Here is a 20,207-nt window from a genome sequence, read left to right as displayed (position 1 = left end):
GGATTACCATGGGCCATAAGGATTAGCAAGGGCCATAAGGATTACCAAGGGCCATAAGGATTACCATGGGCCATAAGGATTAGCAAGGGCCATAAGGCTTACCAAGGGCCATAAAAATTACCATGGGCCATAAGAATTACCATGGGCCATAAGAATTACCATGGGCCATAAGGATTACCATGGGCCATAAGAATTACCATGGGCCATAAGGATTACCATGGGCCATAAGAATTACCATGGGCCATAAGAATTACCATGGGCCATAAGCATTACCATGGGCCATAAGAATTACCATTGGCCATAAGAATTACCATGGGCCATAAGAATTACCATGGGCCATAAGAATTACCATTGGCCATAAGAATTACCATGGGCCATAAGAATTACCCTGGGCCATAAGAATTACCATGGGCCATAAGGATTACCATGGGCCATAAGGATTACCAAGGGCCATAAGGATTACCAAGGGCCATAACGATTACCATGGGCCATAAGGATTAGCAAGGGCCATAAGGATTACCAAGGACCATAAGGATTACCATGGGTCATAAGGATTAGCAAGGGCCATAAGGATTACCATGGGCCATAAGAATTACCATGGGCCATAAGGATTACCATGGGCCATAAGAATTACCATGGGCCATAAGAATTACCATGGGCCATAAGAATTACCATGGGCCATAAGAATTACCATGGGCCATAAGAATTACCATGGGCCATAAGAATTACCATGGGCCATAAGAATTACCATGGGCCATAAGGATTACCATGGGCCATGAGGATTACCATGGGCCATAAGGATTACCATGGGCCATAAGGATTACCATGGGCCATAAGGATTACCATGGGCCATAAGAATTACCATGAGCCATAAGGTTTACCATGGTAATCCTTATGGCCCATGGTAATCCTTATGGCCCATGGTAATCCTTATGGCCCTTGGTAATGCTTATGGCCCATGGTAATCGTTATGGCCCTTGGTAATCCTTATGGCCCATGGTAATCCTTATGGCCCTTGGTAATCCTTATGGCCCATGGTAATCCTTATGGCCCATGGTAATCCTTATGGCCCATGGTAATCCTTATGGCCCTTGGTAATCCTTATGGCCCATGGTAATCTTTATGGCCCATGGTAATTAATATGGCCCTTGGTAATCCTTATAGCCCATGGTAATCCTAATGGCCCATGGTAATCCTTATGGCCCATGGTAATCCTTATGGCCCTTGGTAATCCTTATGGCCCATGGTAATCTTTATGGCCCATGGTAATCCCTATGGCGATTGGTAATCCTTATGGCCCATGGTAATCCTTATGGCCCATGGTAATCCTTATGGCCCATGGTAATCCTTTTGGCCCCTGGTAATGCTTATGGCCCATGGTAATCCTTATGGCCCTTGGTAATGCTTATGGCCCATGGTAATCCTTATGGCCCATGGTAATTCTTACGGCCCATGGTAATTCTTATGGCCATGGTAATTCTTATGGCCCATGGTAATTCTTATGGCCTATGGTAATTCTTATATCCCATGGTAATTCTTATGGCCTATGGTAATTCTTATGGCCCATGGTAATTCTTATGGCCCATGGTAATTCTTATGGCCCATGGTAATTCTTATGGCCCATGGTAATTCTTATGGCCCATGGTAATTCTTATGGCCCATGGTAATTCTTATGGCCCATGGTAATTCTTATGGCCTATGGTAATCCTTATGGCCCTTGGTAATCCTTATGGCCTATGGTAATTTGTATATCCCATGGTAATTCTTATGGCCCATGGTAATTCTTATGGCCCATGGTAATTCTTATGGACCATGGTAATTCTTATGGCCTATGGTAATCCTTATGGCCCTTGGTAATCCTTATGGCCTATGGTAATTTGTATATCCCATGGTAATTCTTATGGCCTATGGTAATTCTTATGGCCCATGGTAATTCTTATGGCCTATGGTAATCCTTATGGCCCTTGGTAATCCTTATGGCCCTTGCTAATCCTTATGGCCATGGTAATCCTTATGGCCCTTGGTAATCCTTATGGCCCTTGCTAATCCTTATGGCCCATGGTAATCCTTATGGCCCTTGGTAATCCTTATGGCCCTTGCTAATCCTTATGGCCCATGGTAATCCTTATGGCCCTTGGTAATCCTTATGGCCCATGGTAATCCTTATGGCCCATGGTAATCCTTATGGCCCATGGTAATCCTTATGGCCCATGGTAATCCTTATGGCCCTTGGTAATGCTTATGGCCCATGGTAATCCTAATGATTTTCTGCCTCTCTATTTTTTGAGTATTGGTTACATTAAGATTTATTGCACAGTAAAAATCTCTGTGATACGGAGAAATACAAAGTTTGGCCTCTTTTAACATGTGCTGAGATTATAGAGCGGGAAATTTTCCGTCCCACGGAGATTTTTATTCTGTAATAAAACTTCATTTACTTTCACTGAAAAATAAACCCTTACAAACGGATATAAAAAAAGCAGCGTCAGAATGATCGAAATGTTGTTTAAAATTACATCGTATCTGACAATTATGTATTTCTTGACCTTTGACCTCGCCCTCAAGGTTACTAGGTCAAAAATTTTAACGCCATTTTCGTGGTTAAACTTCCTTTAAAATGACACCCCATATGAAAATTAAGGTTAAATTTAATTTTGGACCACACCCCCTGGCGCTGTTGTCGGACTGAGCCAATTTTCGAGCTCGACCGAGAAGTATAAATTAGAAGCACAATGGTGAAAACGGGGTTTAATTTTGTTGGCTCATTCTAGAGATGTCCTGCTTACAGACGGACGGACAAAACTATCACAATAAGTAGCTGACGCTACTTAATAAACGTCCAGTAGAATCCGAAAATTGCAATAAAATATAAAATAACAATAAATAAAGTAGAGCTTATGGCTCTACTTCATTTTCATAGAGTGTTTAGTCTCACTCAACCCGTGCTCAATGTATTTAAATGTAATTTCTAAAATGGCATCAACTTCACCAGTATTGAGATAAATGGGACTTTTGATATTTTAATGTAAAGCTAATTTTGGGTACTACAAAACCTTGGTGTTTTGAAAAATTAGAAAATTCATTTACTATTTTTGCACACTACATTTCTTCAAAAATGAATTCAACACTCATGAAGTTGATGCCATTTTAGAAATGGCATTTAAAGACATTAACACGGGTTGAGTGAGATTGCGCGCGAACGCGTCATCCACAACAGTCTTAAATTTCTTCATAGAAGTTTGACCATTATTAGCTCGCCCTGCGTAGCAATTAAATTGCTATTAAATTCCTCTTGTCCGTCTGTCTATCCGTCTGTCCGTCTGTTAACTAGTTTTTTGCATCAATTGATGCAAGTTAAATAGTCCCAGCTATATTGTCCTTGGCCTATTTAGCATCATTGTTGTCAAACAATCAGCAACGCAAAATGGTGCGATATATATGGGGTAAATGAGGCAACCCGCATCAATGGGGCATGTTATTTGTTTCTAGTTTCCTTTCGTTGTCGGCCTTAGTTAACCTCGAAATCATGTCAAAATTGTGTACCAATTTTCCCCATTTCTGCTGCACCATTAGTGCAAACTTTAACTTATGTATCAATTTTCACCATTTATTTTGCACCATTAGTTAACAATTATTGCATGGTTCTACACAACACCAACTGGGTTTCGGCTCTCTATAAGCCCAAGACAGGTCGCTACTCCTGTTCATCAGGTAACCAGCAGGTTACGACCCAGTGCGATTTCTATTTATGAACCCATGACATCTTACATCTCAGCTGGGCCCTGGTAATGTCAACATTACCAGACCATTTGACATGCTTATACTATGATATGAAAGTATGAAAGTATATGATAGTGTGGACTGTATGATTTATTTGTATACCTATATGCCCTGGTAATGTATAGAGCAACATTATCAGGGCAGCTTGACGATAGTATGAACTATTTGTTATGCCCTGGTAATGTATGCACTGTTAATCAAGGTTTATGAGGGATGCATGTTAACTACAGCGTGTTATGATAATACTGACCGATTTACGAGTGATTAGATGGCTTTGGAAGTGAAATTACATAGATTTATATAAGAAAATGTTATATAAGAAAGTATAGAGTTATATAAGAAAATCGAGCATCAAGTGCAGGTGCACGAAAGCATTGAAAAATTCAACATCACACAAACAATCTGCCTGGTCGCCCTCCTGATGACTGCCATCATCTCCGTCATCACCGGTGTCATCCAAACCCGACGACTCCCCCCACGCCAACACCAACGCCGCCGCAGCGCCAGCGACATCAACCACTATTGACGCCACCCCCCAAATCAGCCCACGCCTCCCCCCCGTGCCAAAATTCCGCTACCCAACCCACCCCCACCTTAAACAAGAAGATCGCCCCGGTCACCACGTAGGACCCAACCCCGCCCCCCAATCTGTGCCACCACGCCCACCTCCCCGTCCACCCGACCCCAATTGCAACTTTCAAGACCATCCATCCCATCACAAACACTTACATACCTAATCCCACACATTCTTTAATTAAATTGATATATCACAAATTAAATCTTTTTTCTTTTCCCAATCTCAATTTTTATGAAAAACTGTCTAGAGCTTACCCCACACACTTACCCTATACACATTTTAAGATTAGAACTCTCCTTAGCTCAATATAAAAAAAAATACACACATTAATTGTACCTTCATGGGCCCGATGAGGCCTTTAAAAGGATAACTTAATAAATCTTATCTTATCTTATCTTATCTTATCTTATATAAGAAAATGTAGCCATCGTCAAGGCAATGCTTAGAAATGTAGACTTCGTTATCGTCATAGATTATCCAGTCATCCTTACATCTATAATTGACAACATAATGCCCTGAGTTTAAGGAATTGCCCATATGACTAACTATTAGTGTCAAACCGTACACATTATCCGACCCAGGTAATGAAAAACATCTGATGCAAATGACTTCTCCGTAATTTTTGTCCCTTGATTTGTAAAAATTTTAAGATTAACGAATAAAGTTCTTGCCAATACCAATACCAAGTTAGATTTGAAATTAACCAATCCTGAGAACTTGCACCTCTCACAGAGATATACTTGTTGCCCAGTGAAATGATTAACGCACTCTTGTAAATCCTGGGTTGACCTTCCGACGGATAGAGAAGTACACGATTCATTTCTCGTGTTTTTACAAGTGCACATAACCTCAGTTTCAATCGTGGAAACATATTCCTCTAGGGATAACCCAGAGTTGCTTAAGTTCTGCAGATTTCAAGAAGAAATAGATGGGGATCATCTTGCATTCCAATGGGGTATGATGGCATGCATTCAACTAACTGCAGCCTGGTAGTTCTGAGGTAACTCAGTGGAACTGGAGTAACTAATGCCTGGAAGAATCCTTTCAGACAACGAGATAGCTGATCTTCATTAACTTTCAGAAATTCTTGAATAGAGGGAGACTCGTATATTAAGTGAAGAATCGCGCTAATGTAGCATGTATTTCCTAAATTTGGAATTCCGAGATGAACTAAATAGGTTGGTTCGCAAATTACACCGTCTGTGGACAAATTTTCGTCAATATCCATTTTCGACTCTTCAGTTTCGTGACCTATGTCATTTTCGCTCACATCTACCTCCATTAGTTCGGTTTCTTTGGGATAACTTTCTAATTGTACATGTGATGGCAATCTATATCGTTTGGCCGAGTCACACAAATTGGTTTATGATAGCTAAAATAGCTCTCGTTGAACCAAGCCGTATCGCCATTCACGTTAGAGAAACATGCATCGATAGATGTATTTCCGTCGGTACTATTTTCGGCAGGAGTTACTAACCGGAAGCCCATTTCACCGAAAATTTGCCTCATTTGACATCCATCTTTTGCTAGGAAATTCAGGTTGAAATCACCGAAAACAATCACTGGGGTACCTTTTGTGCTATTCAGAAGATTTCTAATGTCAAGTAGAAAAGTTGTCGTACTGTACTGAGGACTACGGTATAACATACATATCTTAACATCGTTCTGTTTCCATTGAACTATTTTCAAATGTTTAGTGAAACTTAAATTGCCTTGGGAGTATTGAACATCAGATATGACTGGAGAGTATGAGTTACTCCTAAGCACCAGTGTTCCAATAGATGACTGGATAGTCGGTGAGTCTATTCGATGCAAAATAGAAAATCCTAGCAGCTCAACCATATCTGAAAGCAAAGTCCGAGTTTCACAAAAGCACAAAATATCCGATTCAATGTAGTTTCTGTCAGCAAGAATATCGTCGTAGTGTGCTCGGAAAGATTGAATATTGTGAAACACGAGTTTATTGGGATCTTCTAGGTCTGGTAAATATTTCAGCGAATATGGGAATGGTAATTTTCGCAACCTGGAAAGCTCTACTGCTACAGGATGTCTTAAAGTATCGATTGCACGTGGAGCATTGAAAGTCCCGCCAATAAATAATCCTGATAAAGAAGGTGCCCGACTCATAGCTACATATATCGCATCCCTTCTCAATCCTCGACTTGGAATATTGTCAACTGTATTTGGAATTGACAGACTGCGATTTATGAATGGAAATAGCATTGGCCGCAACCAAAGGAATTTGACGGCGAACGATTTGCATTCCTTGATAGTGCCCAAACCTATTTAAAGCCTTGGTCTCTGAGAAGATTGAGGTCCAATGCAAAGGAATTTCTAGTTGTTTGAGCAATTCCATATTGTGTGATCTTGCCAGTTGCCCTACCAATTTCTCAGAGAATTCCATAAATACAATCTTAACAGCTTTCTCTCCATTAGTTAATGGCTTTTTAATTACCCTCATTAATTTACCTGTGGCACCATTAAACAATCCGTCAGATACGTCAATATTTGTTGTGATCATATATCGAAGGCCGACTCTTAAAGCTACATGGTATGGCATTCCTCCAGTTTGCTGCAAACTTAAATATTCGGCCGACTCCAGCATTGCTTGTTGGGACGCTAGAATCTTTCCACCCTGTACTCTATCTATGGCATATGAATTATACAATGGACCCTTTGCTCGATTTATCACTTCGCGATTAAATTTATCACAATCAGCGTTGCTGTAAAACAACCATGTTGCATCATCTGGAACAATTAAGTTTTTCCTGATTTCTCTACTCTTGAACATTTTAATGTCTTCTTCTACAAGCATTCCTATTGACCGTCTGTTTAATGCAGTTGCAAACTTAGCATCATCTTTTTGTCTCATGATCTCCTTAAGCTCAAATAGTCTAAATCTATCCCAGACTGGATTTCCAATGATGGGTCCTAAAATGTCCTTGCTATCTTCGAAAACAAATTGTCCAAACACCGGACTAAGCTGGTAAAAGTCGCCAACAACTAGCAGACTAACTCCTCCGAACATTTCGTCGGTGCCTAAAATTTGCCTTAAGCTTTGATCAATTTGGGTGAACATTTTCAAGCTAACTAAGGAAATCTCATCAATTATCAAAAGTTTTAAGGCCTCATGCTTACATCGCAATGTATTACACGAACCATGATCAAGTGGAGGCATTTTTCCTCCGTATTGATTGGGTGGGAGTCTGAATGCTGAGTGCAATGTCATACCGCTAACGTTAAATGCAGCTTGACCAGTTGCTGCTGCTACTAGCACAGGAATTGCTTCACCACTTAATCCAGGTTCCTTGTCCGACATCCTTAATATGCACTGAACTATTGCAGTAATTAGTCTACTCTTTCCTACACCGGCCTGCCCATGAATTAAGTGGAAATTTTGCCCCGATCTTCCTTTCAAATTATGCAAAAGGTTCAGTAAATATCTCCGTTGATCTTCGTTCAAAGTTTTCATTAATTGGAGGTAGTCGTCTGTTGGTATCAACTTTGGAGGTCGAATAGATATAAATTTTGAAGTTGAGTCCCCTAATTCAATCGCAAAATATTGGTCTTCGGCAATGAACTCGATTGGAGTATGGTCAACCAAAGCATTGTCAAAAGTTTCCTCATCTCCCTGCGCCATACTGAGTCCTACCTCTAGCTCATTCTCAAGAAAACTTGGATCATATATTTGCCGCTTTTGTGTAATTAGATCCAAGCTGTTTTGATACACAGAAAGATGATCAATATCAAGAAGATCTTTGCTTTCATCCCGCCATGGTACATACAGCATAATTTGTTCCCTATAAAAATTTTCAGGATCTTGATAGAGGCCGAATCTGCGATATCGAATGATTCTAGAAGTTACTCTCCTAGTTATGCACCCACTATTCAGTCAAGCTTAATGCAGCTGTCGGTAGATTAGTTTGCTTCCGCCGAGGGCATGATAGTTTCGTGAAGTTATAGTTTGCGACATATTCAGCTAAGCAAAGATCATCTAATTCCCTCGGCCGCATAACATAACGCTCTAAAATTCCTTTGAGTGCTATATCGCATGAATCAGGATCCATTTTCTCCAGTTCGTCTGCAGGCTTGACGAAAATTACCCTGTCGTCCGGTCGATTTGTATTGATGAATGTGACATCACGTGAACTTTGTGTCATTGGAATTTTTAATAAACAGCAAGCGGCCTCTTGGGCGGATACCTCTGAGGATTTTGCTAAAGCATTGGCAAATGAACTTAAGCGTTCTTTCAAACTAAAATTACCATCCCTGATTTCTTTGCTAACTTGTCGTAAAAGTTTCGACACGCCTCGATCTGACTTGCTTATATAATTGACAACGTAAGTCGCGCACGCGTACGGGTCCAACACATATTGAATGTCTATATTTGCGCGCCAACATAGAAGAAGCTTCCTATTGTATGCATTTATATAAATTTCATGGGTTGCTCGCCGAAGAAATACTTTGGTTGGAACGAACTGAAAGAATGTAATTTTCTTCAGTCAGATCCAGTTCTTGAAGAAAAGTATCAAAGTTAATTTCTTCTTTATGTCGTCCAAACGTGGCAAGCTTTTCTTTAATGCTGGAAAATAGTTCTTTATATCGCTTCACTTGGTCCGGAGGAAGTGGAAGTAATATTCTAGTCGTCCTCATGGGCGGAATTGGAAAACCGAACCTACATCCTCGTCTTTTGTCTTCACAAGTATGCGAATGATTGTGGATCTGGTATGCAATAACTTCCTTCATGTCATCGGCTTCATCTTTTCTGCAGGTTATGAATTCATCTATGAATTCACAACAAGCTTGATGTGTTAGGGAGTTTTCTTTGTCAAACTTCGGAGCATCCTTAATCCAATCCATTCTATGTGTGTGTATTGACCCACGCTGTTGAACTTCTTTCCTTTTAAAGAAGTCCTGGTGTACATAAGGATGAAATATTCCACCCACGGGCTTGATCAAGAATTTGTCCATTGCCTTCTCTCGCCTGTCGTAAGCCATGACACATCCTATAGGGTCATGTCTTATGAGATCTGCTTTAGCATCGAATGTAAGATTGGAAACTTCTTTATCTGTTAGCTCAGTCCCATACTTTCTAGTGTGAAGCATTGAAATCAACTCTGGCCATTTCGTCTCTGCAGCTGATGTTGTAATAAAAAATGTTGGGAGTCCTAATTGACGAATCATAGCCATCACATCCTTTTTCTTTTCTTCTAAATATGAAGGAGAGTTCACAATGTTTGACAAAAGTCGATACCCATCATCGTGTTGAATTATGCTCTGGACACATTCCTTGTTAAGTAGGTTGCCAACAGTCACGATTCCACGTTTTTTCTTTTTCCGGATACATATATTTATGTTACTAGCGATCCTATGAGTTTGGACCAGACGGTAGCTATATAAGATCTTATCTGATCTTCTGCAACGTGGATCAAATCTGCGAGGTTCTTACTTTGCAATATCATATTATGACAAGTTAGCTTCTGGATTCAATTTCCGTTTGATTCCGCAGTAAATGGAAGGAAATGATAGCTCTTCAGCGTCAAGATCCATGAGTAATGACAGCGGGCCCATTCCTTCTCCAGGTGCTACTGCGAGGATTTGTTGATCTTCTTGCATAAGAGTTTCAGTTAAAGGTAGATCATTATCTTCACGTTGGGCTTTGTCACTGATGGATATATCTTGAATATTGTCAATGTCTGTTTCACTTTGACTAGCATCGTCTGGATTTACTATATATTCTACTATGTCTGTTGAAACACTGTTAGCCCAGTCGGATGAAAGAAATACATTTTCCTTTTTATACAATTCGGTACGTATTAAATAATTTGCAGCATGAAATACTTTATATGGTCGAATTGTTTGGAACATGTATGGATGTTTATAAGTCATGCGGCGCTTCAATTGAACCTGTACTGTACTCGTCTCATCGAATCTGCGGGGAATAACTTTAGCCACTATGTCCATGTCATTTGGAACGTTTACAACTCCCCCTCGGATTCCGTACTGACGGTCGCTCCCTAAGGATCTAATTTGAGCAAATGGTAATCTTAATACCACCAAACGTTCCTCTAAGCTAGTCATGTTCTGTAATTGATGTGGAATTGGAGGAAAATACAGCCCGTTTGACATACACAACCTGGGCACGTCACCACTCTTCTGCGAATCGTGACATGTGCCACATAAGAAGTATTTGCCATCCACTTTTAGATGAGCGAAAGGTTTCTTGGGATGAAGTTTCCTCACGACTTCCATTGTTGTCGGATGCACAGATGATCGATACCAAAGACCTCCACACGAACCACATATTTATTTAGGTTGATCAAGTATCTCAAAATGGAGAGATTTACACAAAATATCAAAATCGATCTCAGCCTTATGACGTGAGATTGTTTTTTAATTGTGTTATGCTGCTGCTCGGTCTGCTTGTAAGTTTGGTCTTCACGGCGAATAGCGTGCTTCATTCTGTCCCTCTCTTTTTCCGCGTCGTGACAGGACTCGTCCCCTCGACGGGTGGCGTGCTCCATTCTGTTCCGCTCTTTTTCAGCGTTTCTCGACGGGTAGCGTTAGGCTTTCCCACGGGACGGGACGGTACGGGATTTCGCTGTTCCGTCCCGTCCCGAAGAATGACCGGGATGAGACTTTCGGGACGGGACGGGATGGAGGCCATCCCGTCCCGAGTCCCGTCCCGAGGCTTGTCCCGACGGGACAGGACGGGATATCCCGAGGTTTTTTTATTTAAATTGAAATTTAGTTCTTTATCAATTTAAACAAACTTGGCTGTGAGTATGGGTTGCTCCTTTATTTCCTTATTGCATAAATTACACAGTATCAATTGCCATTCCTACCGACCGGCCAAATGCCAATGATTTCAAAATTTAAGTTTTAACTACTTATAGTGGAAAGTTGAGAAATCGCCATCATTTCGACCTATTTACATATATCATGCGTATCAAAAGTCAGAACTGTTATTTAGTTAATTTTAAAAACCAAATTTGTTAATTTTTTGAAAATAATTTTTAGCTATGATGGGTAGCATGCAAATATGAATTATTAAGAAATATAAGGACAACCAGCACCAAAACTCAACTACCCACACACGTCTCAAATTTTGAAAATAATATGGAAAACTCCTCAGGGTAAAATAAATATTAGACATATTTAACTATATGCATATGCTTGAAATACAAAATTACAATATGTATTTAGGGTCAACGCATGCGAAAGATTTCCATAAGATATTGTTATTTTGCCAATAACTGGAGTAAGTTTTGAGAAAAACATTTAAGTTCGGGACGTCCCGTCCCGACCGGGATGGACCGGGACGGGATGCCCTCGTCCCGTCCCGAAGCCTGTCCCGTCCCGAGATTCTTCGGAACGAAAAACCTTGTCCCGTCCCGAGTCCCGTCCCGCGTCCCGACGGGACGGGACGGGATTATCCCGTCCCGTGGGAAAGCCTAGGTAGCGTGCTCCATTCTGTCCCGCGCCTTTTCAGCTTCCCGGTAGATATAATCCTTTCTGCGCTCCGCCCACCCTTCTGTGTTTCCTTGTTGCTCCTGATGTCTCATGTTTTCATCCGTCCTTTGTAATTTCTTGGCAATAGCGTTTTTGGCAGCTTCTGCTCGACGAAACTCGTCGTGCTCCCTTTTCCTCCGCATTCTCTCTTTTACGCTTATTTTTCTGCGAGGCATGATAACTAGTCTCGCGTTAGGTAGTTACTAGGAAGTTACGTAGCTTTTTCCACGGCTTGCCACACGTTTCTCCTCCTACTGACACGTTTCCACTCGTTTCGTGCACTTGCTCCTCGTTTCGTAACCTTGCTCCTCGTTTCGTCACGTTTCTCCTCCTCCGAAAAATAGCTTCAGAAATATCCAGCAAGAAATAGCGAGGAGAAATTGTGAGGAAGAATTTTTGACAAATTCGGACCAAGACTTTTTCTCTTATTTCAATGTTTGTTTGAACTTCCGGATGACGTGATCATAGTTACAAAAGTGCAAAATTAAATGACCCAATTTCTATCTATGCTTCTGCATGACACTTTTTACGTTGGTATATATTTGTAGGTACATAGTTATTAGGTTTAAGTCGAGATTATGTAAAAATTGTCCACTTATTCTCAGGGCGAGCTATTTCTAACGTTGCAACGTTTTATTTTGTGTCCATTCCATACATAATTCGCAACGGAAATTTAAAAACATACTTTTTGGAACTTACGTACATAAACTGCGTAAATTTTATAAAACTAATATTGTAAAAATATTTGATTTGCTGACAATGGAGGTCTCCCAACGTATGCTCATGGATTTGGACCAAACTAGCGTCAATCGATCACAAATATAATTAAAATGAAATTTGCAAATGGCACTATCTGCCAATGCAAAAGCTTCGAGGAGATATTTGTATAAAAATAGGAGAAAATGCACCCTAAAGGCTGGCAAATTTTTAATTTTCCATATTTGCTGCGTATTTTCCCCTCTTTGGATGCAAATATCTCCACCAAACCTGAGCATTTGCAGATACTGTCATTTGCAAATGTCATACTAATCATATTTGTGATTGATTGACGCTAGTTTGGTCAAAATCTATGAGCATACGTTGGGAGACCTCCATTGTGAGTGCACAATTTTAGTGCTACCTATGTATATAGCAGCATTAGTTTTTCACTGAAGGCTGAAAATTTTGTAAACTTTGGTAACCTGTTAAAATTACTGTTATAGCTTCGTATCAATTTGATGTATTAAAGAACCTCTAACCAATTCGCATTTCAATACAACTTTTTACTTTCCATTTTATCAGCCAATAAACTTTTACGAAAATAAATAACCCAAAATGGTTGCCAAAACTAAAACCTGGCAGCAAAAATCTCTACAAGTTTACATCTCTCAATTTCAAATCTTAAGGTGCGTTTATGCTTCACGTAATCGTCACGTCCTCCTCCAAATCCGATTTTTTGATTGGTTAAAATTTTTAATTGTCGTAGTGATAATTTAGTTCAGCCAATCAAAAAATCGGATTTGAAGGAGGACGTGACGATGACGTGAAGCATAAACACCACTTTATACAACTTTCCCATAATGTTTGACGCTCAGCCTAGAGTGATGTCAGAAAGGAAAATTAGCCACCTCATTTTCTTCCTGTTAGCGCTAATGTTCGCAATTTTGGAAAGTTGTAGTGCCTTCATAGTCTGCGGTGGGAGATGGTTGCGCTGGCGATGGTTGGCGATGGTTGCGATAGATTTGAAGATATTCCGATGTGGAGACTTTACACGACAGGATGCATCGGTAAGAAATGTAATCCATATTTTTAGGAACTTATGTCCAAAAATTCGTAAATTTAGGGTTGACGCGTTTCGCCATTATCATTTTTCACATCATAACTTATGCAGTTAATCCCGAACATCATGGAACAATTTTGGAAACTGCAGGAATCTTGGCGAAAGTGTAAGTAAAATTATAATTTTGATTAATTGTTTTTACACCTGAGGTGCAATATAATTTCAGTAAAAATTTCCCCTTCGTCCTCAACTTCGTGGACCTGGGAACGAATTTTATACGTATCGCTGCAGCTTATCATTCTAGCGGGAAACTTCTCACCCGTTTTGACTTCCCTGATCAGTGTACTTATCGATGTGGGTTCTTTCTGGCTTTTATCGATTTCATATAAATACGATACTTTCTCCCTCTTCATTTTCAGGTGTTTCCAGGGTTCGGAAAAACCCAGGGTTTTAATCAAAAATTATAAAACCCATGGGTTTTAATGGGTTTTACCATGTTAATTGGGTTTTATTTGGGTTTTAATGGGTTTTAATGGGTTTTATTGGGTTTAAATGGGTTTTATAGGGTTTTATTAGTTTTAAGTAATAACTTAACAAAAATAATTAGGAATTTGTATCTATTCGGAAATTATTTTGTTTTATAACACTTGAAATCTGTGATGCTAAAGGATGGAGTCAATTATTGAATTGTTCCGAATTTTCATATATTAGAATAGTAATGAAATAAACTGCTTTAGAATGAATTGAGATAACGTCTTCTAACGTATAGGAGATGTATTTAACTTTTTGAATGTAGTTTTTAAGTAAAACTCAATTAAAACCCAATAAAACCCATTAAAACCCAAATAAAACCCACTTAACATGGTAAAACCCACTGGGTTTTATTCATTTACAACCCATTAAAACCCATTAAAACCCAATAAAACCCAACCCATTAAAACCCAGGTCGGAATACCCTGGGTGTTTCCTAACTTCGCTTTGTATCCGAGAAGCGTATCGAATCTTTTGGTTCGTGCTGTTTTTTGGCGTCACAATGTGCCGATTCGCGCTAGATTTTGCCACCACGATTGGCCGACTTTGGAATCCGAAAATGTTTACGGACCTTTACACCCAGTACTTTCCCCTTTATTCGGCTGTATCGGGTATATCCGAGTTGGCATTTTTTTGCGCCATGGGAGCAACCCTCATGATTGGAATTGCAATCAATTTTTTGACATTAAGACTATATTCAAAATTACCGATTATATTGCACCTGACGACGACCGCGTTTGCCGTGGTCATTCCGATCTTGGTCAACCTTACGTTGCCTCCGGTCGTGATGACGCATGAAGAAACGAGGAAATTGTTGAAAATGAGGTATTTGCGGTATCGCCCGTTCAGGAAGCAAAAGTCCAGTTTTGTTCAGGGTGATACGCGCCATGCGACCTTTGGCGTTTCATGCGGGCCTCTTTGACCACAGATTCTTCAAGCTGCAGAGATCCACTTTGTTCACGTATTATAAGGTTTACGTGGATTACACGATTGTTGCATTATTGTATATTCCGGTTTAATATGTGCATATATTTCGAAATGTAGACATGTCAAGTTTTCATATTTTTAGCAAAGTATAGTTCAATTTCTGCATAACAAAAGCATTTAACTTCTACTATTTATTTATTGAATTACACAGAAGTTTTAGTGGAAAAACGAGGAAAAGGTTTACTTTGTTTGTCAAGGCATAGTAGGCATACTTAGAAAAACGAGAAAATTTTTCGAAAAAAAATCTATTTTTTATACATTTACTAGTACTGATAGTTTAACAGAGTGAATGTAGGTACATATGCCCTACATATTTTTAATCGAGTAGTTTCGTCTATTAGACTTTCCTTGCCTGGCTTTCGCTGATTGGCCTAAAACGTTCAGCCAACTTGACCTGTTTTAATTTACAAAAAACGCATAAAAAAGAGGGACACGATTATAATAGCAATACCTAAAAACTTGAACCATTCGAAACTTAGAGAGCGACAGGACAGACCAACAGAGGGATTTCACTCTCTAATAAATGATTTAATGTAAATATACAATTATTCAGGCTTACATAATATGTACAAATTGCGTACAGTGATCAAGCAATTTGGAAGCCAAATTAGCTTAATAATTGTCGGTTTGTATATAAATATAATACTTTGAATTTTTATGGTAATTATTTGCACATAGTTTTTAACCAATTATGAATACCATACCCATACATTTACCGATAATTATGCCACACTGTACTTACATAATATGTATTTTAATACTAAAAGGGCTTCATTTAATTTAGCAACATATTCTGCTCTATTTTTTTCCTTCTCGTAATTTTTTAGCATTGTACTCAAAAACGGTGATATACTTACATACAAAGGCAACATTTGTATCAGAATGCGTTAAAATATTAATATACGGTAAAATGTCAATCTTGTTTCGGTCAATCCGGTTTCGGCATAAACATACATACAACCATGTAACCCTTCCATGTAATAATACATTTTTGATAATTATAGCCCCAACCAAACAATTGGCTCTTCAACCAGTCAAATACGACACGAGTACAAAAATGACCTCAAATATTTCTAATCTCTTGTAACTTCAAAATTAAAAAAATTACTACCTACCAAGTACATTTTCTGCCTCAGTATTTTTTTGAATATTGTTTACATTTAGATCAGGCAGCAAATTGTACGTCTAGATCAAATTCATTTTTTTTCACTTATAAATAAAGATACAGTTGAATCGGAAAATTACAAACATTAGATAAACTAGAGCTTAAATTTCTTCCTAGAAGTTTGACCTGGTCATTATTTTGTGTCCATTCCATACACAATACGCAACAAGAAATTTAATACATATTTACATACAACTACAACATACATACTTTTAGGAACTTACACAAACTGCGTAAATTTTATAAAACTATTTTTATTCAAATATGTGATTTGCTACGGGTATAATTTCAATGTTATATGGCAACATCGATTTTGACGTCTGAAAATTTTGCAAACTTTAGTAACCTATAAAGTTGACATAAAAGAACCCCTGACCCAGTCGGATTTCAATACAACTCTCTTTTTTTAACTTTCGGTGAATAATATCCCATTTTATCCCTACTTTTAACAAAATAAAGCCAAAAATGGTTTCCAAAACTAAAACCTGGCAGCAAAAATCTCTACAAGTTTACATCTCTCAATTTCAAATCTTATACAACTTTCCCATAATGTTTGACGCTCAGCCTAGAGTGATGTCAGAAAGGAAAATTAGCCACCTCATTTTCTTCCTGTTAGCGCTAATTTTTGCAATTTTGGAAAGTTGTAGTGCCATCATAGTCTGCGGCGGGAGATGGTTGCGTTACCATAAATTTGAAGATATTCCGATGTGGAAGCTCTACACGACGGGATGCGTGGGGGTGGCCGGTGGGATCACTACCATTTTTCACATGGGCGCTTATGCAGTCGCACCTCTAATTCCGAACATTATGCAGCCATTTTGGAAAATGCAGGAAACCTGGCAACGGTGTAAGTAAAATTCATGCGTACGTTTTTGCCTACGGTTCAGCTAATATTAATAGTCTGAAAAACTAATTCTTAAAAAAAAACTTAGGTGAGGCTTGCTTAAAAGGGGGAAACAAGAGGTTATCATCGTGTAGTAAAATAATATGCTACATCAATGTTCATCTCATGATTTATAATTTTAGGTGAATACAACAACAAATTATATGCGTTTCGGACCATTTGCCTCGCCGTGGGCAATTTTATGATTCAAATAATTAAAATAACTTGAAAATTTGCCCAGTGCCTTTAATATATTAAATGCACTGGGCAAATTTTTTGTGTACACATATGCAGTAATAATTCATATGAAACGATACAGGATTTAGTTAGATAATTTCGTTATCCATAATCTATTGGTGATTTAATGTACGAAGCTTGAGTTAGTTTGTAACATGAAATATTATATTTCAGAACACTAAATGTTAAAAAATTTGACCTATCTTTGAAATATATTCATGTAGGCCATCAGTATAAGCAGAATCGAATAGTAAGAAGATTGCAACTTATGTATATTTAGGTACAAGCATCAATATGGCGCACATACTATATATATACATATATGCATTGGTATGGAACAATTAATCAGGCCCACGGCGAGGCAAATGGTCCGAAACGCATATAATTTGTTGTTGTATTCACCTAAAATTATAAATCATGAGATGAACATTAATGTAGCATATTATTTTACTACACGATGATAACCTCTTGTTTCCCCCTTTTAAGCAAGCCTCACCTAAGTTTCTTTTTAAGAATTAGTTTATTTTTTGTTTTTAAGTCTCGTTAAGTTGTCATCAATAATAGATACCAAATTAAATCCTCATTAGTCTGGATGCGGTGCATATGCAATTAATTCTCCAGTGGGTGTGGATGCGTGGAACACCAAATTAAATTCCCCTGTCACCCGTGGACGTGGACAAGAAATGCATCAACATCATACATATGTATGTATATGCACACACTTAGAAATCTGGTATAATTGAATTCTCAGTGGTACCTATTACTTGCAATATGACGCCAGCGGTCTAGCTCCGATTTTGACGAAAAAATGATAATCATGTATTCTTAGATAAATGATTAAACACGTGTTTCAGGATTTTTCATAATGCTCAGTTTAATTAAACAAAGTTATGATGGAAAACGTGAAAGAGAATTTGCATTTTCACCGTGAAATTTTACTCACATGGGAGAAAACGAAACATGATTACGTCAGAGCATTAGTTATGAATACCATTTTTGTAGTCATTTCTGAATACCACTTGGTACTATTTTAATACTGGATTTCTAAAAGTGCATACATGTACATACATATTTACATGTTTAGATATTTGCATATGTAACTGCAGAGCCTACATGTTTCTATTGTGCTGGTTGCTAATAGAAACGAGTATTTATTATAAGTAATGAAGAAACATTACAAGTAACGTAACTGGCTGCACATGCTACCAAGAAAACTTTTTCATTTCTTATCCGATTTCGCTCGGGTTTGTTTTAAATGACGCGTTATAGATTTCCGCACATTAAAACATAGACGAGTCACAACCTTTGCATTGCAAAAGTGAATTTGCAAGTCGTTTGAAAGTTTAAAATCGATTTAAAATGGGTTAAAATAAGATTGTCATGTTTCTAGACCTGACGGGCATCATCTACCCAGCAAGGTCTGCACGATTGCCTTTTACACCATTTTGATATGATTAGCTGTTTTGCCACAATCTTGAGTGGAATTTTGGGAGGGGGGGTCTGTTTGCATACTTAGGCTTCGCCGTAACCATGCATTTTTTCATGTGTTCATGGTTACTATTATGCCTCACCTAAGAAAAAAAATCTGAAAGGTTTCCTGGCAGATATTTCATAATATTTTCAAAAACCAAAGAACCTCTCAGAAAATTTTCTAAGGAATTGGGACTATGTATATGAAATATATATATATATTTTTTTAATTTTAGTAAAAATTTCCCTTTCGTCCTCAACTTCATGGACTTGGGAACGCATTTTATACGTAGCACTGCAGCTTATCATTATCGTGGGAAACTTCTCACCCTTATTGACTTCCGTGATCGTGGTGCTTATCGATGTGGATTCTGTCGGGCTTTTATCGATTTCATATCAATATGACACTTTCACCCTCTTCATTTTCAGATGCTTCTTAACATCACTTTGTATCCGAGAAGCGTATCGAATATTTTGGTTCGTGCTGTTTTTTAGCGTCACAATGTGCCGATTTGCACTAGATTTTGCAACTACGATTGGTCGACTTTGGAATCCGAAAATGTTTACGGACCTTTACACCCAGTACTTTCTCCTTTATTCGGCTTTATCGGGGATATCGGAGTTTTCGGTGTTTTGTTGCATGGCGGCAACCCTCATGGTCGGAATTATATTAAACTTTTTGACGTTAAGACTATACTCAAAATTACCGCTTCTATTTCATCTGACGACGACCGTGTTTGCGGTGGTCATTCCGATCTTGGTGAACCTTACGCTGCCTCCGATCGTGATGTCGCATGAAGAAACGAGAAAGTTGTTGAAAATGAGATATTTGCGGTATCGCCCGTACAGGAAGCAAAATCCGGTTTTGTTCAGGGTGATACGTGCCATGCGACCTTTGGCCTTTCATGCGGGCCTATTTGACCACAGATTCTTCAAGCTGCAGAGGTCCACCATGTTCACTTTTTATAAGGTCTATGTGGATTACACGATTGTTGCATTGTTGTATATTCCGGTGTAGTATATGCATGGATGTAAATATGGACATGACAAGTTTTCATATACGTAGATATTTTCACCAAGTATGGTTCAATTAAGTAATACATTGCAACAACATTTAATTTCTATTATTTGACTACTTCGATGATGCTGATAATATTATTTATAAATAATTTACGTACAATTAGAGATAAAAATAGTGGTCAATCGAACTTGTAAGATATCATAAATTAAAGAAATTTCGTTGCATGAAGAAAACGTAGACCTGTTATATTCGGTAGTGTCCAAAATATACAAAAATAGTAAAACC

General features: G+C 38.5%; 1 protein-coding gene across 1 annotated transcript; it reads right to left on the bottom strand.

Moving 5' to 3' along the window:
- Window positions 1–6,530: 6,530 nt before the first annotated feature.
- Window positions 6,531–7,997, bottom strand: LOC110853253 (ATP-dependent DNA helicase PIF1-like). Its single transcript, XM_022101506.1, has 2 exons — window positions 6,827–7,997; window positions 6,531–6,736 (listed from the first exon to the last, which is right to left on the bottom strand). The coding sequence occupies exons 1-2, from the start codon at window positions 7,995–7,997 to the stop codon at window positions 6,531–6,533; spliced, it is 1,377 nt and encodes a 458-aa protein (XP_021957198.1).
- Window positions 7,998–20,207: the final 12,210 nt, after the last annotated feature.

This window comes from Folsomia candida, unplaced genomic scaffold (assembly GCF_002217175.1).
Source record: "Folsomia candida strain VU population unplaced genomic scaffold, ASM221717v1 Fcan01_Sc008, whole genome shotgun sequence".
In the NCBI taxonomy this organism is placed as follows: Eukaryota; Metazoa; Arthropoda; class Collembola; order Entomobryomorpha; family Isotomidae; genus Folsomia; species Folsomia candida.
This window is presented reverse-complemented; position numbering and strand designations above follow the sequence as displayed.